At 42.5% G+C, this 20287-nt stretch overlaps 1 protein-coding gene across 3 annotated transcripts in view; it reads left to right on the forward strand.

The window, feature by feature from the left end:
• Positions 1 to 13160, forward strand: part of DCLK1 (doublecortin like kinase 1) — a 341441-nt gene extending 328281 nt beyond the window's left edge. Inside the window, exon 18 of one of the 3 annotated variants that reach the window (XM_004577534.2) lies at positions 9239 to 13158. In XM_004577534.2, coding sequence (XP_004577591.1) covers positions 9239 to 9296 — 58 coding nt within the window. In that variant the 3' untranslated portion in view covers positions 9297 to 13158. Of the gene's footprint in view, positions 1 to 9238 lie in introns of all 3 variants that reach the window. The other 2 variants (XM_004577533.3, XM_004577536.2) reach the window with 2 other exon arrangements.
• The last annotated feature ends 7127 nt before the right edge of the window (positions 13161 to 20287 follow it).

Here is a 20287-nt window from a genome sequence, read left to right on the forward strand (position 1 = left end):
TTTATTCCCCCCCCCAAAAAAAGCTGAATTTGCAGAAAGTTAAGTGATTCAAAGTATAGGATTAAAGGTAAGACTAAAATTCTAAGTAGACACAATGATTATTAAATATAACTAAGCATAAAAAGGCCACTTAAGGAAATACCTCGTGATGGTTCCCATCCGCAGACAAAATGACACATCCCTGAATAATGGGCAGGAGCAGATGGGAGATAATCTCTTTTTTCTTCAACACATAAACTGCTCTGTTTTCCAGCTGGGGGCAGTAACAACAATGTTTATAGTTAATGCTGTACTAAACAGCGCGCCCAGTATGTAAAGCTAAATTGGAGAAAGGATGCTAAAAATTCATTGGCATATATGCTTAATTAGGAAGTTTTATAATGCCATTTAGCCCCAGAATGAACACACTCTCCTCACTGATTGCAAATGCTTGCCTTTTGTCTCCACCGAAATGGGAGCATTTGTCTAACCACAGTGGCAGCCAATTTGCCAACATAAACAATCGTTCCAGGTGAACATCCCCATCCCGGTTGTTGTGTTTACAAGTGCTTGTAGCTTATTTCGCTACTCAGAACAGAACACTTGGGAGTCTGTCCTCGCTTGCGTTTTGGAAACAGCTCACATCAGGGGTGAGGCTGGAAAAAGCAGCTCCTTAGGGTGCCTAGAATTGGCACGTCCCTCCTAATTGGCTTTTTTGGTGATTGTGGAGAAGTGGTGGGGGTCCAGTCCCACCTTCTGTCCTTCATTCTCTGCCTCTTCAGAGAACTACTTCCAAGCTGTAGCTGGGGGAGCAACATCCCCTGCTTGATCCATTTATCTGGGAGACTTTGCCCCTATCACACAGAGGGGCGGGGGAATGCATGTGAGCCTTGGGCTCATTGGGCTATTACACACCTGCAGATACCTACTGCAAAGCTCTGGAAAACATTTAGATCTGCCACACATGCCTCCTGCTGGGAATGTGTCCTCCTCCAAAGAGGTCGCCGTCTTGGTCTCACAATTCTACCTTTCCCCAGTGGCAGTATTAGTCAAAAAACAAGTCTGCATCTTCAACACGCAGACCAGGGCAACAGGCAGAATGGGGTAACACACTGAATAAGATAAAACAGGGAGGCAAGCTAGAACGAAAGTGTGGTTGGTTCCCAGGCATGACGAGACTAAAATGTGCGTATTGGGTGTAAGCACCATCCTGGAACAGTGAGTAATGAGGCAGAGCGGTGGCAGCATCGGACCATCTTTGCAAAGCTGTTAACTCTTGTCATGCTCGCTTGTTAAAAGGAATGGGGTCAGTTAAATGCATCTTGCTCGGTGCAGGCTTGAAAGAACCATTTCTGTGGAAGCCAAAGAGGAACCACAGCATGGTGTGAGCAGAGCTCTGGGACTGGCTTCAACCCAAAGCCAGCAAACATGCACAGCGAGTAGCCATGTGATGCAGGCTTGCTGGATGGTGGGCGAGTTGCCTTGGTTTTGAGTGAGAACATGCTCCCTGCTGAGTGTCAGAACACTGCCAGAAGGGCAGCTGCCTCTGTTCCGGCAAGGGATGATCCACACCTCATCCCCTCACTGGGCTCTCCCTGCAGCAGAGAGGTGGGAAGAGCATAGCAAAGGCAGAGCTGGGGACTTCCAAACCACTCTGAGTGCCTAGAGAAAGCAGTTTGGGGATAGCAGTGAGGACAGGTCTAGTAGTTGTCCCTTGACACCCAAGGATGAGTTATTGGGTTAAGAGGTTCAAAAGACAAATGATTCTTTGGTCTGCTGCAGCAAATAAGGCCCCAAACCATTGCTGAAACAAACAAGAGAATAGTGAACCATCTGTTGACTCGCACTGCTGGAGGTTTGTTTTCATTATCCTTTGTGTTGCTTTCAGAAGTCACTTAAGAGAAAAATGTAGTGAGGTACCTGGATCTCTAGAAGTTAATGCACTTGTTCTCAGACTCAAGGAAATACCATGGCATCCTGTGTCCTATTCACTTGGTATAAATTGAAATGAGATTTTATACATATTCCTTATACTTAAGGATTCAGAATTGATTATGTGGTACTGTTTTTACTTTGATTTAAAGGTGAACAGCTGCATTCTTCCCTACATATTCTTTCCTGCCCTCCTTTGCCAGTATTCCTGAGTAATATGCATTGATACAATGTACGTGTAGCAGGTGTGAATCTGTGGGAAGGAATATGTGATAGAGAATTTAATTGTAAATATCATATGCATTTATTTGACCAAGAATGAATGTAGATGTCTGTACACTGCGGTCAACCAATTCCTAAATGCATATCAAACACATTCCACTTTAAGGAACTGAAGTCCTGAAAACCCAAATGGAATGGGCCTTATTGCAGATCTGCCACCCCAGGGTTCAGAGAGAGGGTAGCTTTGGGTGGAGAAGCTTTGGCTGGGGATCCCAACTGACCCCCTTCGTGTGTGGTGACTTTGAGCACCTTATATTCTTCCTGTGCTTCTCAATTTCCTTACCTATAAAAAGGAGGTGGGGTTATCTGCTGTCCAGATCTGTGGTGAGGATCCAGCCAGGGGCCTCTGCACAGGCATTTCCCAGAGAGGCTCACAAAAAGTTGCTTTGCATCTTCCTCACTTCAACTCACTGACTCACCCATAGCAACAGGTGTTCCTGAGAAAAACCCATCACTTTCCAGATCAGAGTCATTCTTATCAAAGTAGAATCATGAGCCTTCTTGATGCTCTAATTTAGACGGACCGCAGAGTCACCTATTATATAAAGATATATTTTAATATAATATTAAATTTTAATTGAAGGAGACATAGCTAAAAATCTGGAAAGGGTTAAGATCAAGGCAAACTATAGTCAAGAAGACCAAATTTAGCCCATAGTCTGTTTTGGTAAATAAAGTAGTGCTGAAACACAAGCACTTACACTCATTCACAAACCAACAATCCTAAGTTTAGCAAGGCTACAATTGTACAAGGCAAGGAGTAAGTGCTCACTTGAGAGTCCTGGGTTCCCAGCAGTTTTCTAAAGGCAAACCACTCCTGTGACTGTTCCTCAGTAAGTCGTGTGGTGAACAACATGGCAGCTCAGTAAGGCTTGTTGAAGTCCAAGTTCAACCACCAACCACATGACTGTAATTCTAATCCTCTGATAGGAGGCCATTAGAAACGCAGTGCAAAGCAAGGCCCATCTGCAATTCAGTTAAAATAAGGTCAGCAAGAGAAGCCTATATTTAAGGTAAGCAGGCTGACAAAGCCCAGGCCAGCTCTCTCAAGAAGAAAATGAAATAATACATAAGATAGTCACATTGAAAAAGTAGCATGGAAGGCTACTCGCTTGCATCCCAGAAAGGTCTCTGTGGCCATTAGAGGTCATTCGTACTTTAGGAAAGAACCACATCATGTCTACAAATACTGTGCAGCTCCTTGTGAGGCCTCAAAAAGGCTATGAAAACAAAGCACGCCAGATAAGCATAAAATGAGAAGGGTGGATATTTCAGTCAATTTGTCAGCTTAATTTTACTAGCAAGCAAAACATTTCCAAAATGGCAAGCAAATTGTAACTTAGTCCCTTCAGAGGGTGGGTAAGCAAAGGAGAGGGTTCCTAAGATTAATACCCTAGCAGCTGCACCCCCGTTCCCTCTCCTAGGTAGTATGAATAATGGATAGGCTAAAAGGCAACATGCACAATAATGTTCTTTTATTAATGAAATGAAGACTATTTGTGATGGCTAGCAATAAATTAAGAAATGCAAAAAAGGGGAAGCAGTCAACATTTGCCTCTGAAAAATGCAGTTACTTAAATCCAATAATTACTGCCATGACAGAAAACATTGGCTCACAACTGAAATGAGGTACATCCCTTGTGAATCCTGCAGCTATTGTATACCAGAAATATTTTTGATCCATAGACTTGCATGGGCTTTGTTAACCGAGAGGAAAACGCATTCCCTTATGGTAGATTGATGGTGATATGAAACATATTCACAGACTTGCATAGGTAAAAGCTTCCCCATGTATGGTAGCCCCCTTTGGTCTATGGACCTGAAATTGGGGCTCTTTGTGGCTAGGAAACGCGTCCAAGAGCACATAATTAGCTGAGATAGGACAAAAAGACAATTCTGCTATTTTTTTACCTACTGCTGTTTCCAAAGGTGTTAAACCAAAGCTACTAGACAAAAAAGGTATTGCAGAGATGTAGGGTGGCTCATAGTGGCAACAACACAGATAATACCTTCATTCATATTCTTAATTCATTCCTGATCCTCCTCCTCCTCCATGCTGTATTTTTCTCTAATGTGGTAGAAAGACACTAGACAGATAATTTATATGTGTTTATGCTGATGTCCAAATTCAGTGTCAGAAATAAGAATTTAAAATAACTGAGTGCTATGTGAATGACAGTGACATCTTGGCCACTGAACAAATTCATTAAGTGTGACTATTGTGAGAATAAATCCACTGGATAGGCATTGTTTTATTTCTTTATTTATATTTTATGGTATTATGGCAGGAACCAAAACATAATCACTATTCGTTTCTCAAAGTTTTCCTGTTACACCTGTGCCACTTAGGTGACTGGCATGGTTTTGCCCTCTCTCCGTTTTCATACTTGAACTAGCAGCTTGAACTAGGGCTTGGTGGCAATTGGAGGTAGGTTTAGATAGTGCTTCTCCTGTGCAGGACAGGTGTACAGTGTTCTGTTTCTACACATTATTTTATTTTGTCAATTATTTGTTCTTTCTACCTTGCCTCCAGGAAACTGCAACTTGTGTCCTGGCCCAGGGCACAATACAGCAGCCACTGCTGTATACATGTTTGATGAAACTAGGGGACAGTTTCACCTTGGTTACCACCAGTCAACTGTAGAATCTCCAGAGCATTCCCGCTCACCTCTAACTTGTGGTAATTAGTACCAGAATGTGGTACTGCAAGGAAGTGGGGACTTTCCTAAAAGACAATGAGGAGTTCACTTCAAGTTCATTCATGAAGGCACCAACAAAGCTGCATCCCAGAGCAAACAACAAGTAAGATGGTGTAACTGGTAGGAAGCCTTGGTAGGGGACCGTCGAGTCTGATCCTGGAGAGGACACTGAGAGACTCAATTTACTTGATTTCTTGAGAAGAGTTTGTGATTGAAAAAGTTGCCTTTTAGAAATGAAAGGACCCAGAATTTAAATCTTTGCTATAGCTCTTTAGAAGACAAAGCATGTTTCACATGCTTTCTGGGAAGAAAGGTGGAGGGTATTATTAGTTGATCCATATTTTTAATATCATTAAAAATTGCATCATAGCATATAGTTCTATTTTTTTTTTTTTTTGCGGAATTCACTTGTCCTGGACTGCATTTGGGAGCCACAGTGTTTAATTTTGAAGGATGAGCTGCTCATATTTTAGAGGCATGTTATTTTTATAGCCATAATTGAAATCCTAAATATATCATATGTGACAGGGTTTACCATAATAAGAAATTAGGCCACATATTTATTTAATGGATACTATATGAGTATAACAGATTATTAGCTTTATCTGAGGAATTTGGTCATATTGGAAATGTAAATTTTTACATATTGACTCCCTGCTTTTTTCAGCTCTTATTCTTTTGTGTTGGAGTCAATTTTCTCAATTTTCTATTTTCTGTTGTCATTCAGAAAGTTTGTTTTCACCTAAAGTAATTCTGCAGTAGCAAGTATTGAATATGGGCCTCGTATTTGACAGCCTGCTAAGCTTTATGGAAAATTCAAGGTTACAAATCCTACCATAGGGGTGTTTACATGGTATTTGGAAAATATGCCAAGAAAAGACATAACAGCGCAACGTATAACCACTTGCCAAAATTTGCTCCAGATTCGGCCAACTCTTACCTGAGAAAATTGGAAAGAAAATATGTGTCATTTAATTGAGTCTTGGAGTACAGATAGATTCCAATGCTCTGAGAAAGGAGGTTGACTCTTGGCCCCCCAAAGAATCTACAGTTAACTAGAGCCAGTTATGGGATAGGCAAGACACACAGTGATGGAAACACATACTGAACTGTTCTGGAAACAGAGAAAGAAGCTCCTAAAATAAACTGTGGCCCATGATGCTAAAAACGGACTGAGTCAGAGCTGTGGGTGCAGATGTGATGTCTATGGACAATGATGTTTTCTGGAAAATCATTGCGAGTCCTCAGTGTTAGGTACAACGTTTGGGACTGATTCAAGGACCTAAGTGGGCTGGAAACTGAATCTCTGCCATAACACCCAGGTTTCCCTAGGTGTTGACAGACCTTTCAGTTTAGAGGGAAATTGGCCACACAGTGGAACCCTGCTTACTGTTCCTGAGCCAGGTCTCTTTAACCATCAGCATGGGAGAGCCCTGGGCCTGGCCTTTGAGGCAGCCTGTGTGATCAGTGTCTTCTAGCCAGCTCACTTTTGGCAGGAAGAGAGAAGGAATGAGCTCCAAAATGTAGGGGATCCATTTTATTCTATTCCAGTAAGCATCAGAGTAAAAGGGAAAAATATCTGGGCCATGTGCAGAAGAGTTGAGTTCTATTCCTGGTTAGCAATGCAAGTGTGAGCAAATCTCTCTCCATTCAATTTCTGTGAATGTAAAGACAGACAGCCATAGGCAGAGATGCCTTGTAAATCCATTTTCAACTTTAGGAATTCTCTAAATCCAATAAAAACAACCACCAAAACTCCATCTCATGAAATGTGATCATGACCATGATAGGCTTCCATGAACAGGTGCCATGATGATGCTGGTGGACCATGCAACTGAAATCTCAAGAGCATTTGAACAGGAATATTCATCTGCAAAGGGGAACTTTTAGCACATTCTGGTCAAAGAGACTATCGGGAATAGAAATAATTGAGCACAGAAACAGAAAGGGAGTTAGGCAGAAAGACAAGGAAGGAGGAGTATCTGATTGGGTTCATGAGCATTTGTACAGTTGAGGGTGAAAAATGAGGGCAATGGGACCATCCAACAAGGGCTCAGCAATGAGTGCTACCAACCTGTAGCTGAGCTGGCTCCTGAGATTAATGGAGAAATGATCTGCTACAGGGTCTGCAATCAGAAGTGTGAATTGTGTTCATTGATTAACCTACTGTAAATGGCATCAAAATTGATGGGGATATACCCCAAAATGATTTAAATATATGAAGGCTTTTACAATGTTTTAAACAGAAGAATAAAAGATTTTAATATCTACAAACCAATCATTTAATCATTGTAAAGAGAAATGACTAAGATATTGAGAAAGTGCCCGTGCCAGGGAGAGAATGTTCTCTGATGTCAAGTTCTAATGTGGTTCCTTTTTTTATTTGACTTGCATTTGCTTAATTTTAAAATACTGTTTTTACATGAAATTGTAAAAAGGAAATTAAAAGATCACTTTCCATTTCTGCAACTCTTGACTGTTTAGGAAGCGTTTGGATGTCCATCTTCAGCATCTGTATAAGAGAGAGGAGGAATTATTCCTGTCCCTCAATTAACAGATGGACAAAGCAGGACACAAAATTCCTGACCACAGCCCCGTGTGTTTCTCTTTTTCACATCTGATCACCCCTGTTCACTCGTTAGAATTCATCTCCATGCCAGTGACTTTTTTTTCACATTCAAAAAGGTAGAAATAGAAATTGTGTTTATGACCAAGAGAAAAGTTTATATTAGTCTTGGATTAACTACAGAATACTTTTTGATGTCAGTCAGACTAAATAGACATCTGTTTTTTACAAACGTTCAACTCCACACAAACAGAACATTTTCAGAGTGCTTTGAAAGCAAAATACCATGTGTTGTAACTTTACAATGTTTTAAATAAGGTTAGGAATTTGGATTTATGATGCTGAGAATATCATAAAAACCTAAAAATTCAACAAGTAGAAGAATCAAAGGTGACATTTCAATTAGTTATTGAATCATTGTTACTAGCAATCTAGTGGAACAAGAAGTGGATTATTAAGGTTTATTTTCATCATTGGTTTGTAACACTGTAATTTTGAATGTGAATAGTTTTAAAGCAGAGCAGTTCAGCCTAACGAAGCCATTTACTATACTGATTCTACATATTGCCTCTCTTTCTCTTTTTATTACTTCGTTTGGGAACTTTCATTGTTCTATTTTAGAGCTAAGATTGCTGTACTGCCATACCACGATTGTTTGAGAGGCTTACTTTTCACTTTGTTCTCAGAAGCAGGCTGGCTATAAATTTATCTCAGTTCTTTAAAGGAGCTAAACAGTAAATTTTCAAGAGGAAAAATGGTGGCATATATCCCTGCAAAAGAAAAGTAATCTCTTAAAAGCAGAATCACCTCCAGGCAACATCCTTTTAAAGAGGACTTTCAAACAGGGATGTCTTCAACTTTTATATGTGTTCTATATTTTTCTTCAGGCTTTGTATCTGCTTTTCTGTGCTCTGTGTAAGGTTTCCCTGTAATGACCTGTTCCTCCTCCCCACACCCATTAAATCCATGGGGTTTCTACTCGGATGTCATAACTTCCAGAGCTACAGTCAGATAGCACATCCTGGGATCATCTGAAAATTCCTCAGGAAAATGAGACACACAGGCAGGGAGACAGAATACCTGTGAAACTGAACCCTGATTTTGTGAGTTGCCACATACGACGATGAAAATTAACTTTGTGAAGGGAAATCCATGGAAAGTTTCCATTTGTGTTAGTGGCATTCAGAGCCATATTGAATTTCAGGTGTTGGTTTCCTTAAAATTAATCTAATCCTTCCAGAGACTTAGCCATACTTTCTCATCAACAAATAGTAGGACAGTTTAGTGTAGGAGGCACACAGAGAACAAGGGAAAAGAACAGAATGGACTGGGTGGCTTTGATTCTGGGTGCCACGGCTTGATCATGTCTCTTCTTTATTGGATGACTGTCCTGCACTGCATGGTCACACACACACACACACGAGTGAGGTTTCCACCCATAAGGGGGAAAGCTCTGACTAACCAGGGACCCACCCAAGGGTAAATAGATGTGGAGCTAGCAGAAGTCTGGTTGGAACTGGGCAAAGGTCACACCTCTGACAGCATCCATCCTGCTTGTGCTAGCTGAAGTGATGACCAGGCCTCCTGAAGAGCTGGATGAGTAGGGGAGCAGAGAGTCCCCCAAGAGTTGGCTATCAATGTCAACACAGCTGAGCTGTAATGGTCATGTGAACTTAGCCGGCATCGTTTTTGCAGTCGCAGAAATTTCTGTAGAAAGTGTTTATTTTTGCCATTCCCCACGGCCCTGATTGTCCTCTTTCTCATTTTATGCCCCTGCTAGACCACCGCTCTTGATAAGGAGAGGCAGGTTTTCCGACGAAGATGCAACCAGGATGTGAGGAGCCGGTACAAGGCACAGCCAGCTCCGCCGGAAGTCAACTCGGAATCGGAAGACTACTCCCCAAGCTCCTCCGAGACTGTTCGCTCCCCCAACTCACCCTTTTAATAAGACCCTTTTACTCAAAGTCCTAGCTTAACCCTTTGAGACTCAGAAGTTTTTTTTCCCCCCAATTTATGTAAAACAGTTTCATCTGATCTATCTAGCACTCAGTGCTTGAAAGGCAGAACAGTGTGTTTTCAGGTATCTTCCTAGCAATTTTCCTTTACTGAATGGCCTGGGGGGGGGGTGTGAAGATGGTAATTTGCTGCTATGGGGTCCTCAAAGGGTTAAGGTTAATTTGCAGATTTTTTTTCTAAATATAGAAGCAATGAATGTTTTCATCCTTCAAGCTAGGATCTGCAGTATATAGTAGAGTCCATGTTAACCCTCTGAGTGCATAGATTTACTGAGAACCTGTATTCAGGACTTTTTTCAGGTCTTCGGATGTATACACACATATTTCTGGATTTTGCTGCAGATCGTGGGGTGTTTTTAGATGCTGGAATGTCCAAACAAGAAAGGCATCTGCAATGATAATCTAGCTTGTCCTCATGGATTTAGAGCATGGTAGGCCTATCGCTTTGGGATAACACTGCTGTCTTCTTTCACAATCCTGTTGAGGAAGGGGTGTTTTAATGGTTGTTAGATGGTATGGCTTGTCACCTGCAGTGAGTCCTGCACATTGAGTGGAGGAAATTGAGTTTGTGGTCAACAGAAAGAGAGAGATGGTGCCCCCTGCACAAAACCATCTCCCTGTGAAGAGGTACTGATGATGCCCTAGCCATGCTGCTTCTACATCAGCTGCTGCTAGTGCCAGCACAGACCCTCCAGGAAGCACAGTTTGACTCGTGCTGGGTGAGTGGGGGGTCTGTCTGCTTGGTATCAGACATTTACTTGAAAGAAAACACCTGGAAGAAATGAGCAATAAATTGCCGGGTGCTCCAAGAGGCTGAAATTTCTAGCAGAAAGAGAAAATGGGAGATCCTAGGCTTTTACTCACCTGGGTTTTCAGGCCCTGTGTCAGTGGGAACTCTGCTCCAGAGTATGGGATCCATACATGGGAGAGCTGGGGTACAAGAAGCCAGGAGCAAGTGCTTTGCAACATGGCCAAGGAGAAAGCACGATTTGAACCCAATCCAGACTGTTGTAAAAATAGGTCATAAAGAAGTGACTTACTGATAAGATGAGCCCATATACAACTATAGATTCTTTAGGTAACCTGTTCTGCCCCCCAGGAAAGAGCACAGTGAGAGACCCAGAAGAAACCCCTGAGGACACATCTTCCATTGCTGAAGACAGTTGCCCTATTCCGCTGTTTTCAGCTGTCCAGGAGGATGTAGAGATTTTCCGTCTTTGGGGCCAAGTCCTGTCTGAGACCTGTATATTTACTCTGGTTACCAAAACTATCTCCCTATCCTTGTACTTCCAGGCCTGTATTCCTTCTGGAATATGCAAGTATTGTACTTCAGCATGATGGCCTTCCGCTTGCTGTGCATCACACAGGGCTCAGAGGAGGGGAAATGAAGATCTCAGGAGAAAGGGACCCAACTGAAGTGTCCTCCTAAGGACTGCTCAATCCTGTGATCTGGAGACAACCTGTGAATGGTGCCTCACAAACATGGCATCTGGATGGCCAAGCAGTATATATACACTTATATAGGTCTTTAGACACTGTAGCTCATTATCTTTACAATACAGCCTCCAACACGTGTTATTCCTCCACCTGTATGTTCATCTCCATGGACTGTGTTGTCTGGAAATACTCACAAAACCACAAAGTAGCATAAACCGTGAAGTCCTCTGAGTTGTTTTGGGGGAGGGAGAGGGCAGGCACAGAACTCCAGGGTGCTGGTGTGTGGGTGGAGTCTGTGTGAGTGAAAGTCATTGAACTAGTCAGGAATACCTGCTTTCTCTAGAGTGCTGTTCTAAGGCTAGGGGGCAGATATAGAGCTTGGCCTGAATTCTAACTGGGTGAATGTGAAGGACCTTTCGGGCAGAGGTCTACATGTAGTCATTTCCTTTATGTCTTTGGATTAGGGCTTTCTTGGGGTACATTCAGGGTGTTGCATTGGCATCCAGTGTACAGAACCCTCTGTGCATAGCAGGGGCTATTTGCCGTCAACTCCTGTAGGGGCTGTGGACAGTGTGAGCCTTGAGTGTTTCTCAGCACAGCACAAAGAGGCAGGCAGCTCAGAACAATGTAGGGCTCCTTCTGCCTGGGGAGCCCAGCACAGCAGCTACAGAATCAGAGTGATCCATGCTGAATAAATGGTGGAATGTGACCTGTCAAGTAGAAATATTGAGTAATCAGGTGGAATGCAGTCTTTGCAGTGATAAGCTACCATGATCCTGAATGACAGAGATGTGCTCAGAGGGTTAACAGACAAGCACAAGGCATGCCGATGACGTTGCTGTCTGCAGCTTGCTTTGCTTTTAGCCAGTGCTTTCTAAAGTTTTTTTTCTTCGACATTCTTGGGATAGCTCAAGTTTGAAATAATTAAGTGGTGATGTTCTTTAAGGAATTTCTATAACCAAATTGATTTTATTTTTTGATTTCACTTATCCTAGAACAGCTATGTACCATTATGACAGTGTATCTCTGTAACTATCAATTTAGTCATCGCCACGAGTGTTTCCATATTTTGCTTTCCAAGTATTTAATAGAGCTCTTATGGTGGTGGCTTGGTGGTGGGGACTGTCTTTCCTTTACTGACACATGACCAATCATATGGTATTTTCAAGGGGATTTTAATATTCAGCTTTTCAGTTTGATAATAGACTAGTTAAAGAAGAACTCTGTCGATAATTGCATTGTGTAAATCATCTCTGTAGAGGAGACCTGCTCATATTAATGAACATGTTTTTTTCTCAATATTGTAGCAGAAATTATTTTACTTGTCATGATCAATGGATATGTGATTTTCCTCAGATCATTAGAAGGAAAAGTAAGATTTCCATCATTGAACATGTTTTTCCTGTAGACCCTCATCTAATCTAATTTACACGTGGTGCATATTAAAATAGGTAAGGAATGATGTGAATAAACTACTGAAAACACGTGGTGTTTTGTATTCCGTGAGACCTCCCCACAACCTGCTCAGTAGCCCCATGGGTGGTGGCTAACAGGCCCATCAGATATTGTTGAAAGAAAGCAATACATCCATGAATGAAAGCTAAAATTGCAATCCTTCGCCCTTTGAGGCATATATCAGTTAAATGAAAAAAAGAGAAGAAAAATTGACTTAGCGGGTCATGGAGCTACTGTATGACCAAGGCACATTAAATCACGATTGTTTGCTGGCCAACGACTTCTATTTGACAACTCTGTCCCAGGAGCCCACGTTTGCTTGTGTGGAGGGAGAGCTTTCTCAATAGGGCTGTTTTGCCCCTAGTCCTTCTCTGGGTAGAGCTCCGTCAACATTTTCATGATAAACTTATTCTCAAAGGTTTTTAATTTGACCATAACAATGTGCTCCGGGCTGAAGTTTGCTTTATAGGGTCTGCTGATTCAAGAGGTAAGAGTTCACTTCTCCCTGTTCCCAACTTTTTTCTAACTCTCCTGAGACAAGAAGAAAGCGTTAAAATATCCTGGACATTCCTTCCATAATTGTGATTTTTAAGTTTTGGACAACACCAAGACCCATCAGGGTAGCTGTACTCTAATTATCCATTTGGATGTAGCATTTTTTTTAGTTAGTGGGTCACTGAGCCTGTATTATAGATAACATATCCTTTTGATAATGTATAAGTTATTAATTTTTAAAGCACAATGCAATATTTTTTGTCCAAATGTTTTTTTCTTAACTTGAAGTTGGTCAGTTTAAAAGTCAGCCTTTCTCACATATTGTCTGCCATTTCTTAAGAGTTTGGGAAAAATACTCTCAAATAGACCCTTATTTTGCATGAAGTATAGAGGGTCAGATATGTGCTTTCTCGATGATATGGATTTCTTATTTAATCATCAAAATCTAGCCTGTTGTGAAAAATAGTGATTAAAAGCACTTCCAGAACTAACATTTTTATCAAATTCACATACAATAAGAAGAGCATAAATTGACACACTTGACACTCTTTTGGTTAAGGCAAATCAATCAACAAAATTGAAGAATCACTAACATTTAATAACTGCAACTGTGCTATAAAAATTGGCTCAGCGGTGCTTTCATATAAAATAGTGACAAATGGGTCCCTCGGACTGACAGAAAGAATCTTTGGTTTGTATGTAATTACTTGAGAGGAGGTGCTTTTAAGTCAGTCTTTTATTTTTTAATCATCTCAAATATGCAACCATCCATTCAGTAACAGTAAGGGTCAGAAGCTGGTGGGAAATAGGCAATTCCATGTGAAGGCTTCCGAGGCCCTGGATAAGTAGAATTTTTCCAATTTATTTGGCTGTAATCTGTTGTTGGGCTTCGACACACAGGGTGTTGGCGTGGCCATTTTCAGTGAACAAGCTTCTGCCTGACAGGTGTTTTGACCAGGAGGTTTGCAAAATCTTTCCCATGAAGACAAATAAAATAGTTTCATTCTTTTGCCTGAAAAGTAGTGTGATCTCTAAAATTAAACTTCTTGTACATTTCGTCAGCATTCTTCTTGGTCAACTTACCTGAGACCCTTAATGTTGCTTTAATGTAAAATTGTATATTTTTGTCTGTGATATACTTTATGAAATTAAAGTAAGTAATAGATCTAAGGCCTTCACTGTTGGTAATAAAAGAAAGTAGAATTTTTACAGTGATGATAAAGATGCTATAATGTCAATTCATCCCAGTGCAATTGAATGAAAAAAAAATTGGTAAGAAAATAAAAAAGCCCCGACCAGTTCTCTAGGGATAATTTCTCACTTACCATTGACATTAATCTTTGGTGTATTCTCAGAAAAAAATAAAAAAAGAATTGAAACTGGTCTAAAGGTCAGAGTCATAGCCTCAATAAATTCTTTAAAAAATTTTATTAGGAAATTAATAATAGCTTCTTTCATTCTGGCTGAAAGAAAATTATTAAAGGATTAGTTGAGTGTGAAATTAAAGAGTATTTTGCTCCTGCATACTGAAAAGGTGGGCTGGGAACTTGATGCATTTAAACAAGTTTCTGAAAGGTTTTGATTTGGTGTGTGAAAAAATTCAATGTTTCCTTTGAAAATACTGAATTTATCACTTGCTGCATGGATCAGATGGTATAAGTTCATCTTTGATTTTCAGAATCTAATGAAATAACTTTCAAATGATTTGTATCCATGATTAAAGGTGGAATGAGATCTAATTTTTCCCTTGATCCTTTGGTTTAAGTGAATAAATGTAGGTTAATGTGGAATGAAATCATCTGTGATATATCATGTTCATTTATCAACTGAGCTTTTTTGATGTTGCCTGTTTTTATGTAAAACATGTTCTTAAAGTTAATAAAATAATAGTACTTGGTGTATGAACTCCTATACATCAAACGCAGCTGCAAGGTCCACTGCTTGGTTTGCTGTGCCATACTGAGGTAAAATTTCATGTTAGTTCAATTCAGAATTGACACATTGAGTCCACGAAGGAGTAGCCCAGCTGTGTTCTTGAGGGGGAGGTGGGGCGGGCGGATTCTCTCTGAGTAAGGCTTTAAAAATTAGTCATGCTGGCAGAGTGTAGCTTTCCCACATGCCCTCCATCGCACAGGGTGTATTTCATAAGCATAATTCAAAAACAACTATTCCAAAAATGTCCCTTTTTCATAGGTTACCTTGCTTCCCCGGGCCAGGGACTTGGGCAAACACAAGGAAATCGAAACCCATTTGGCTGTATCTTATCCTTCAACCCATGTGCATAAGGTCTCCCGAGAAGAGTGTAATTCACTGTCATTTTTATAGCAGTTTCCTATTAGACACTCCACATGTAGCATTGACTGTAGAAAAAAATTGCAAAATTCTATCATAGAGTAAAGTTCTTTCCTACCGAGCTTTTCAGTGCTGGGAAATTGATAAATCAGCTTGAACAAGTGACTGCAGGTCTGCTGGTGTCCTTTGAAGGTGCCAGAATATCTCCAAGCAGTTGCAAAATTAGCAGTCACCTGCCCTGCCCATCCACAGGCTGCTCCCGCCGCTTCTGCCCCCTCTCACACTCCTCTGTAGTGAGTCATGGTGGGACTTTTCTGGTTCTTCTGGCAATGGCTGTGAGACAATAGCTGAAGTGGTAGCTTCCAAAAGATCATTACCTTGTTTTATGAGGCTGGCAGCTCTGCCAAAAACCTGCCATGGGTGGGAGATGGCAGGAGGATCTTTATGTGAAGCCCTCAAACGCAGCACTGCACTTGAAGGTGATAAAGCTTTCACATATGGGAAGTGGGAGGGCAGGGCCTTCTGCGAGGATAGGCCATTCGGAATGATGGTTGGGAAAGTGACAATCATGGACACAGGAGGTAGTTTAGAAAAATGAGAGTGCATGGCTAACAAGAAACAGAGACAACCTGGGACTATTCTCGAAACATCTCCCAAATGGAAGAAATGCTTTGGTCTATCTAGAAGCTCATCTGCTACCCGCCCTCACCCCCACCCCACCCCCAACTCCAGAAGGAGTGCAGAGGGAAGATGAAGAACCACACCCAACCAGCTGGACCTGCCAAATCTGCGCTGGCCATCAGCACTGTGACAGATGTCCCCGTCAGCTTGCCTGCATTTCCAAATCATTCATTCAAATGTTTCTTGAGTGAGTGCCAATGGCTTGGGAAGACACTTCCTTTGGGCTTAGGAAAGGAGAGAGGAAACTGCATTTTTAGCTTTACTGTGGGACAGAAGATTTTAAAAAAAAAAAAAATGTCTTGAAGGTTTGTTAATTTTGCTGAGCCCCTTAGTACAGGGGCTCAGATGACATTCACACACATAGCCAAACAAGCCCTGTGTTCTCTAGGTCCTTGGACTCTGTAACTTGGGGCTGTGTGTTTGCCATCTGCCTGATCGATGTGTGCACACCCCATGGCACTCTTGGCCTGGCTCCTGGCTCTGAGATAGAAGGCCTCTCTGCCATCGCAATTAGCATGAGACTAATCTCACCATGCTGTAATACTTCCCTATTTACCAACCAAGGTAAAGAAGACATACTGATCTGAATCCTCTTCTCTTAACAAGAAATCCTCTGAGCTGGATTCGGACTGAGGTGACTGATTTATCACTCACAGATGGCCAAACACCAGTTTGTCAGGGGCAGGCATCCCTACCGGCCAAGGCGGCTCTCTCAGCATGTGCCTTCCCAGCCGGCTGCCTATAGGCCAGCCATCAGTCACACACAAATACACTGGTGGCCTGCTATATTGCAACAATTCAGATGTCATCCTTGGACAATACACCAAAAGGAGGAAAAGAATGGAAGGAAAAGAGAGAGAGAAGGGAGAGGAAGAGAAGGAGGAAATAAAGTCTGAGACCAAAGTTGTTACATTGTGGGATTATTTGGAGAGATTAAAAGGAATGGAAATATTAGTGTTTCTCAAAGTATGTTCTCAAAATCAGTCCTGAGCAACTGCGTGGGACTCACAGAACAGGCCTTTGCATGGATTTAACATGGTCCTTGGCTCCTCCACATCCAGACACACAGCTCCTTGAGATAGGGTGGGACAATGATGAGATGCCATCAATGTCTTCATCAGTGCACTCCTATTGGAAGTAGGAAGTGAGGCATGTTATTGTCCATTCTCTGTGTATTTTTAAGATCCTTTTAGAGGACCCTGTTCCCACCACCCCATCCACCTTCTACCGACCAGGATAAGTCCATGACTTCCACCTTTAGCTACTTCTTGTCACATGCCAGACTCTTTGTTGGAAGCTGGGCCCTGGAATGGAAGGCCTGACATTGCCCCTCGCATGTTCACTGGCCTATGTGGACAGCAAGTGAACAGAGATCATGGATGGAGTGGTGACAGTGGGAAGTAAGGAAGACACAGAGCATTGGGGAGATTACCTAAGTGCAATGAGGGACTCAGATGAGGGTTCCTGCAGAAGGTGTCCCTGAGTGACAAGTGCCTGCAAGAGAAGCAGCTGGAAGAGAGAAGTGGAAAGCATTCCAAGCCAAAGAAGCCATGTGTGCCAACACAGACTTAGAGAACATGGAGGGGCCCACAAGGGGATGCAAGAAGGTTTTGTTCTAGATTTTAATCTGTTTATTTTTTAAAGCAAGGTGAGAGAAAGAAGAGAAACGGAGATAGGGAGAGGGAGAGAGGGTCTTCTATCCACGAGTTCACTTTCCAAATAGCCATCATAACAGCAAGCAGAAGCCAGGAGCCTGGAATTCTAAGTCACCTACATGGAAGCAGGAACTTGGATCCCTTTGCTTTCCCAGGGAGTTGGATAGGAAGTACAAAAACCAGGACTTGATCTGGTGCCATATAGGATGCCAGCATTGCAGGTGGTGGCGTAAATCACTACATGACAATGCTTACTTCAATGCAGGAGAGTTAAAGCCAACCCCAACAAGGCCAGGGTATAGCCCAGAGCTGGGCCTCACAAACCCAGTTGTCACAACCCATTCGTGGCTGTCATAACGGAGAATCAGTGCAGCTAGTGGCCTGTCTTCCAGCTATGCAAATGCCCTCAGCATCTCAGGTAAATGAAGACAGGAAACAGCTGCAGATTGCAGGTTCCTGGACTTTCTGGGGAAGAGGTGCAGCCAAGTACATGGCTCTTAAGTGAGTATTGGAAACACTACCCACTTTCTAAATACAGTGATTCCGCAGTACTTTTTCCACCCCTGTAGCAGAAGATACCCACCAGGGGCAGCCTTCTGAATATCCCTTCCTACAACACAGGGCATCTCCCGCTCACAGAGCCCCCAGCCAACTGCTCCCCAGGAAGGAAAAATCAGTCTTCTATGCTGCTTCTCTTTGCCCCTGCAGAGACAGAGGGAAGAGAGAAATCCGCTGACCCTGAAAATATCTCTCTCGCGCCTTTTTCCTGAGCAAGCCCACCCTGTCACCTCTCCCTTTCAGCAGGGTGATAATTAATCTTCCACCCAAGAGAGCTTGTGCTATTTCATCAGAATTACCTGTTAATTTGCTCGATTCTTCTGATTAAGCAGTGAAGTTGTCAGCACTGGCTCATCGGCAAATCGTGCAGAATGTGAAATATCTTCTCCTTTTCAACAGATAAATCAAGGCCAGAAACAACCCTGACATTTGCAATTTCTTCTCTTGATATAGTCCTCTGTGTTCCCATCATTGTGAGTGTTCCATTTTTTAAGTAACATTTTCTAAGTCCTTTGCTGTCTCACTAAGTGAGCTCATTTTCGCTTCTAACAAATCTTTCGGTGTTTCTCTTTATTTCAGAGAGGAGGGAAACAGTTAGTACTGGGTTTGTAAATTGGGAAGCTAAACATTTTTCCTGCCTAAGATGGGTGAGAGGCCCCTAGGGAGTTCGGGGCCTTCTCCTGTCCCATGGTTTTGTGGCTTTTTCCCAAAAGTCCTGGGCCTGGACATGCTTTTCTGCACAAACCATGCCAACAGGTATGGGTGCTTCAATCCTGCAGCTCTCGGAACCTTCTTACAACACCATCCCCTTCTTTCAGAAAGTCTATGCTAAAAAAAAAAGGATCACCCACATCACTAGAGTCTTCACAAATGCCCAGGATGCATTCCAAAAGGCTGGGAGAGCTGAGCCTCATGAGTCCAAGAAACCAAATGATCAGGACTGGGTTCACAGTCTTCAGAACCAGCTGACTAGAACCACTGTGCCCATCCTCCTATTTCAAAAAGCAGAGTCCAGCAGCCACTAGGTGTCCTTGAGGCTAGGTGATCACTCCCCTTAGTTACCCTCTGAGGACCACCCACCTGCTTTGTCCCCAGTCTGTCAGCAGGGCTTGCTGTAATGGGTAGGAACGTTGCAGCTGAGACAGAGGCCGAGTGTCATGGGACCATGTCAAGGCTCCTTCAACCAGCACCTGCCCTCTCCCTGTGCTCACTTCCACTCATCTGTGTTTTAGCAGTAAACAGCCATGTGTCACTACATGGCCAAGTTCAGTTCCCCTTCACCTGCTCTCCTCTCCAGGGGCGTACCTGTCACCTGAAATCCATGAGACTTGGCCACCACACACTCAGGGCTTCACTTCTCATTAATGTGGCCCTAAATCCAGACTGGCCTCTGGACAACCTCTGACCTTGACCTTTACCAAGCCTCTTAAAGAATTCTGGGGCTTCAGGAATAATTTCCAAGAAGGAATTATTCCAACAGGAGCCATGTGTCCTATTAAAAACACAGAGAGCACTCTGAGGAAATTAATATACAGTTGGGTGTTCATGGTCCTGCACCCATCAGTATTTGCTGAGAGAGGCCCCTTGTATAACAACTAAAGACCCTGGGCACCCAAGAAGTAGGCATGGAGTTCTTCTATTCTAAATCCAACACATCAGTGTTTCACTTTAGGAGCTCATACCTGGCATTGTGAGTTTCTCCTCTGCCTGACGTCAGGCCTTGGGGACCATCACTGCTTGGTCCTCCTGAGGGCATGTGTGTGTATGTGTGTGCATGGAATATGTAGGAGGATGTCTGGTGTGTATGTGTAGATATCTGTATATATGGTGTGCACATGTGTATAATATGTGGGGATGTGGAGGTGTGTTGGTCTGTGCATGGATGTTTATATATGTCCAGATATGTATGTGTGCCATGGCATGTGCAAGTATGTATAAGACTGTGTGTAGGTGTTTGTAGGTGAATGTGTGTGTTCATGTGTCTGTGTACATGGATATGTCAATGTAGGCATGTACACATAGGTGTGTTTGTGTCTGTGTGCAGGTGTGTATGTAGGGGCATGCTCAGTGTGTTGTGGAGGTGTGTCTACTGTTGGTAGATAGGTATTGTGCTACTTATGGCTGTATGCATGTAGACAGGTGTGTGTGTAATTGTGTGCACCAGTGCCTGTATGTAAGCATGTGTTCATGTGTGCAGGTGTGTATATGAATAGACATGAGTCTACAGCTGTGCATGTATGT

Source organism: Ochotona princeps, chromosome 12 (genome assembly GCF_030435755.1).
Source record: "Ochotona princeps isolate mOchPri1 chromosome 12, mOchPri1.hap1, whole genome shotgun sequence".
NCBI classification, from domain to species: domain Eukaryota; kingdom Metazoa; phylum Chordata; class Mammalia; order Lagomorpha; family Ochotonidae; genus Ochotona; species Ochotona princeps.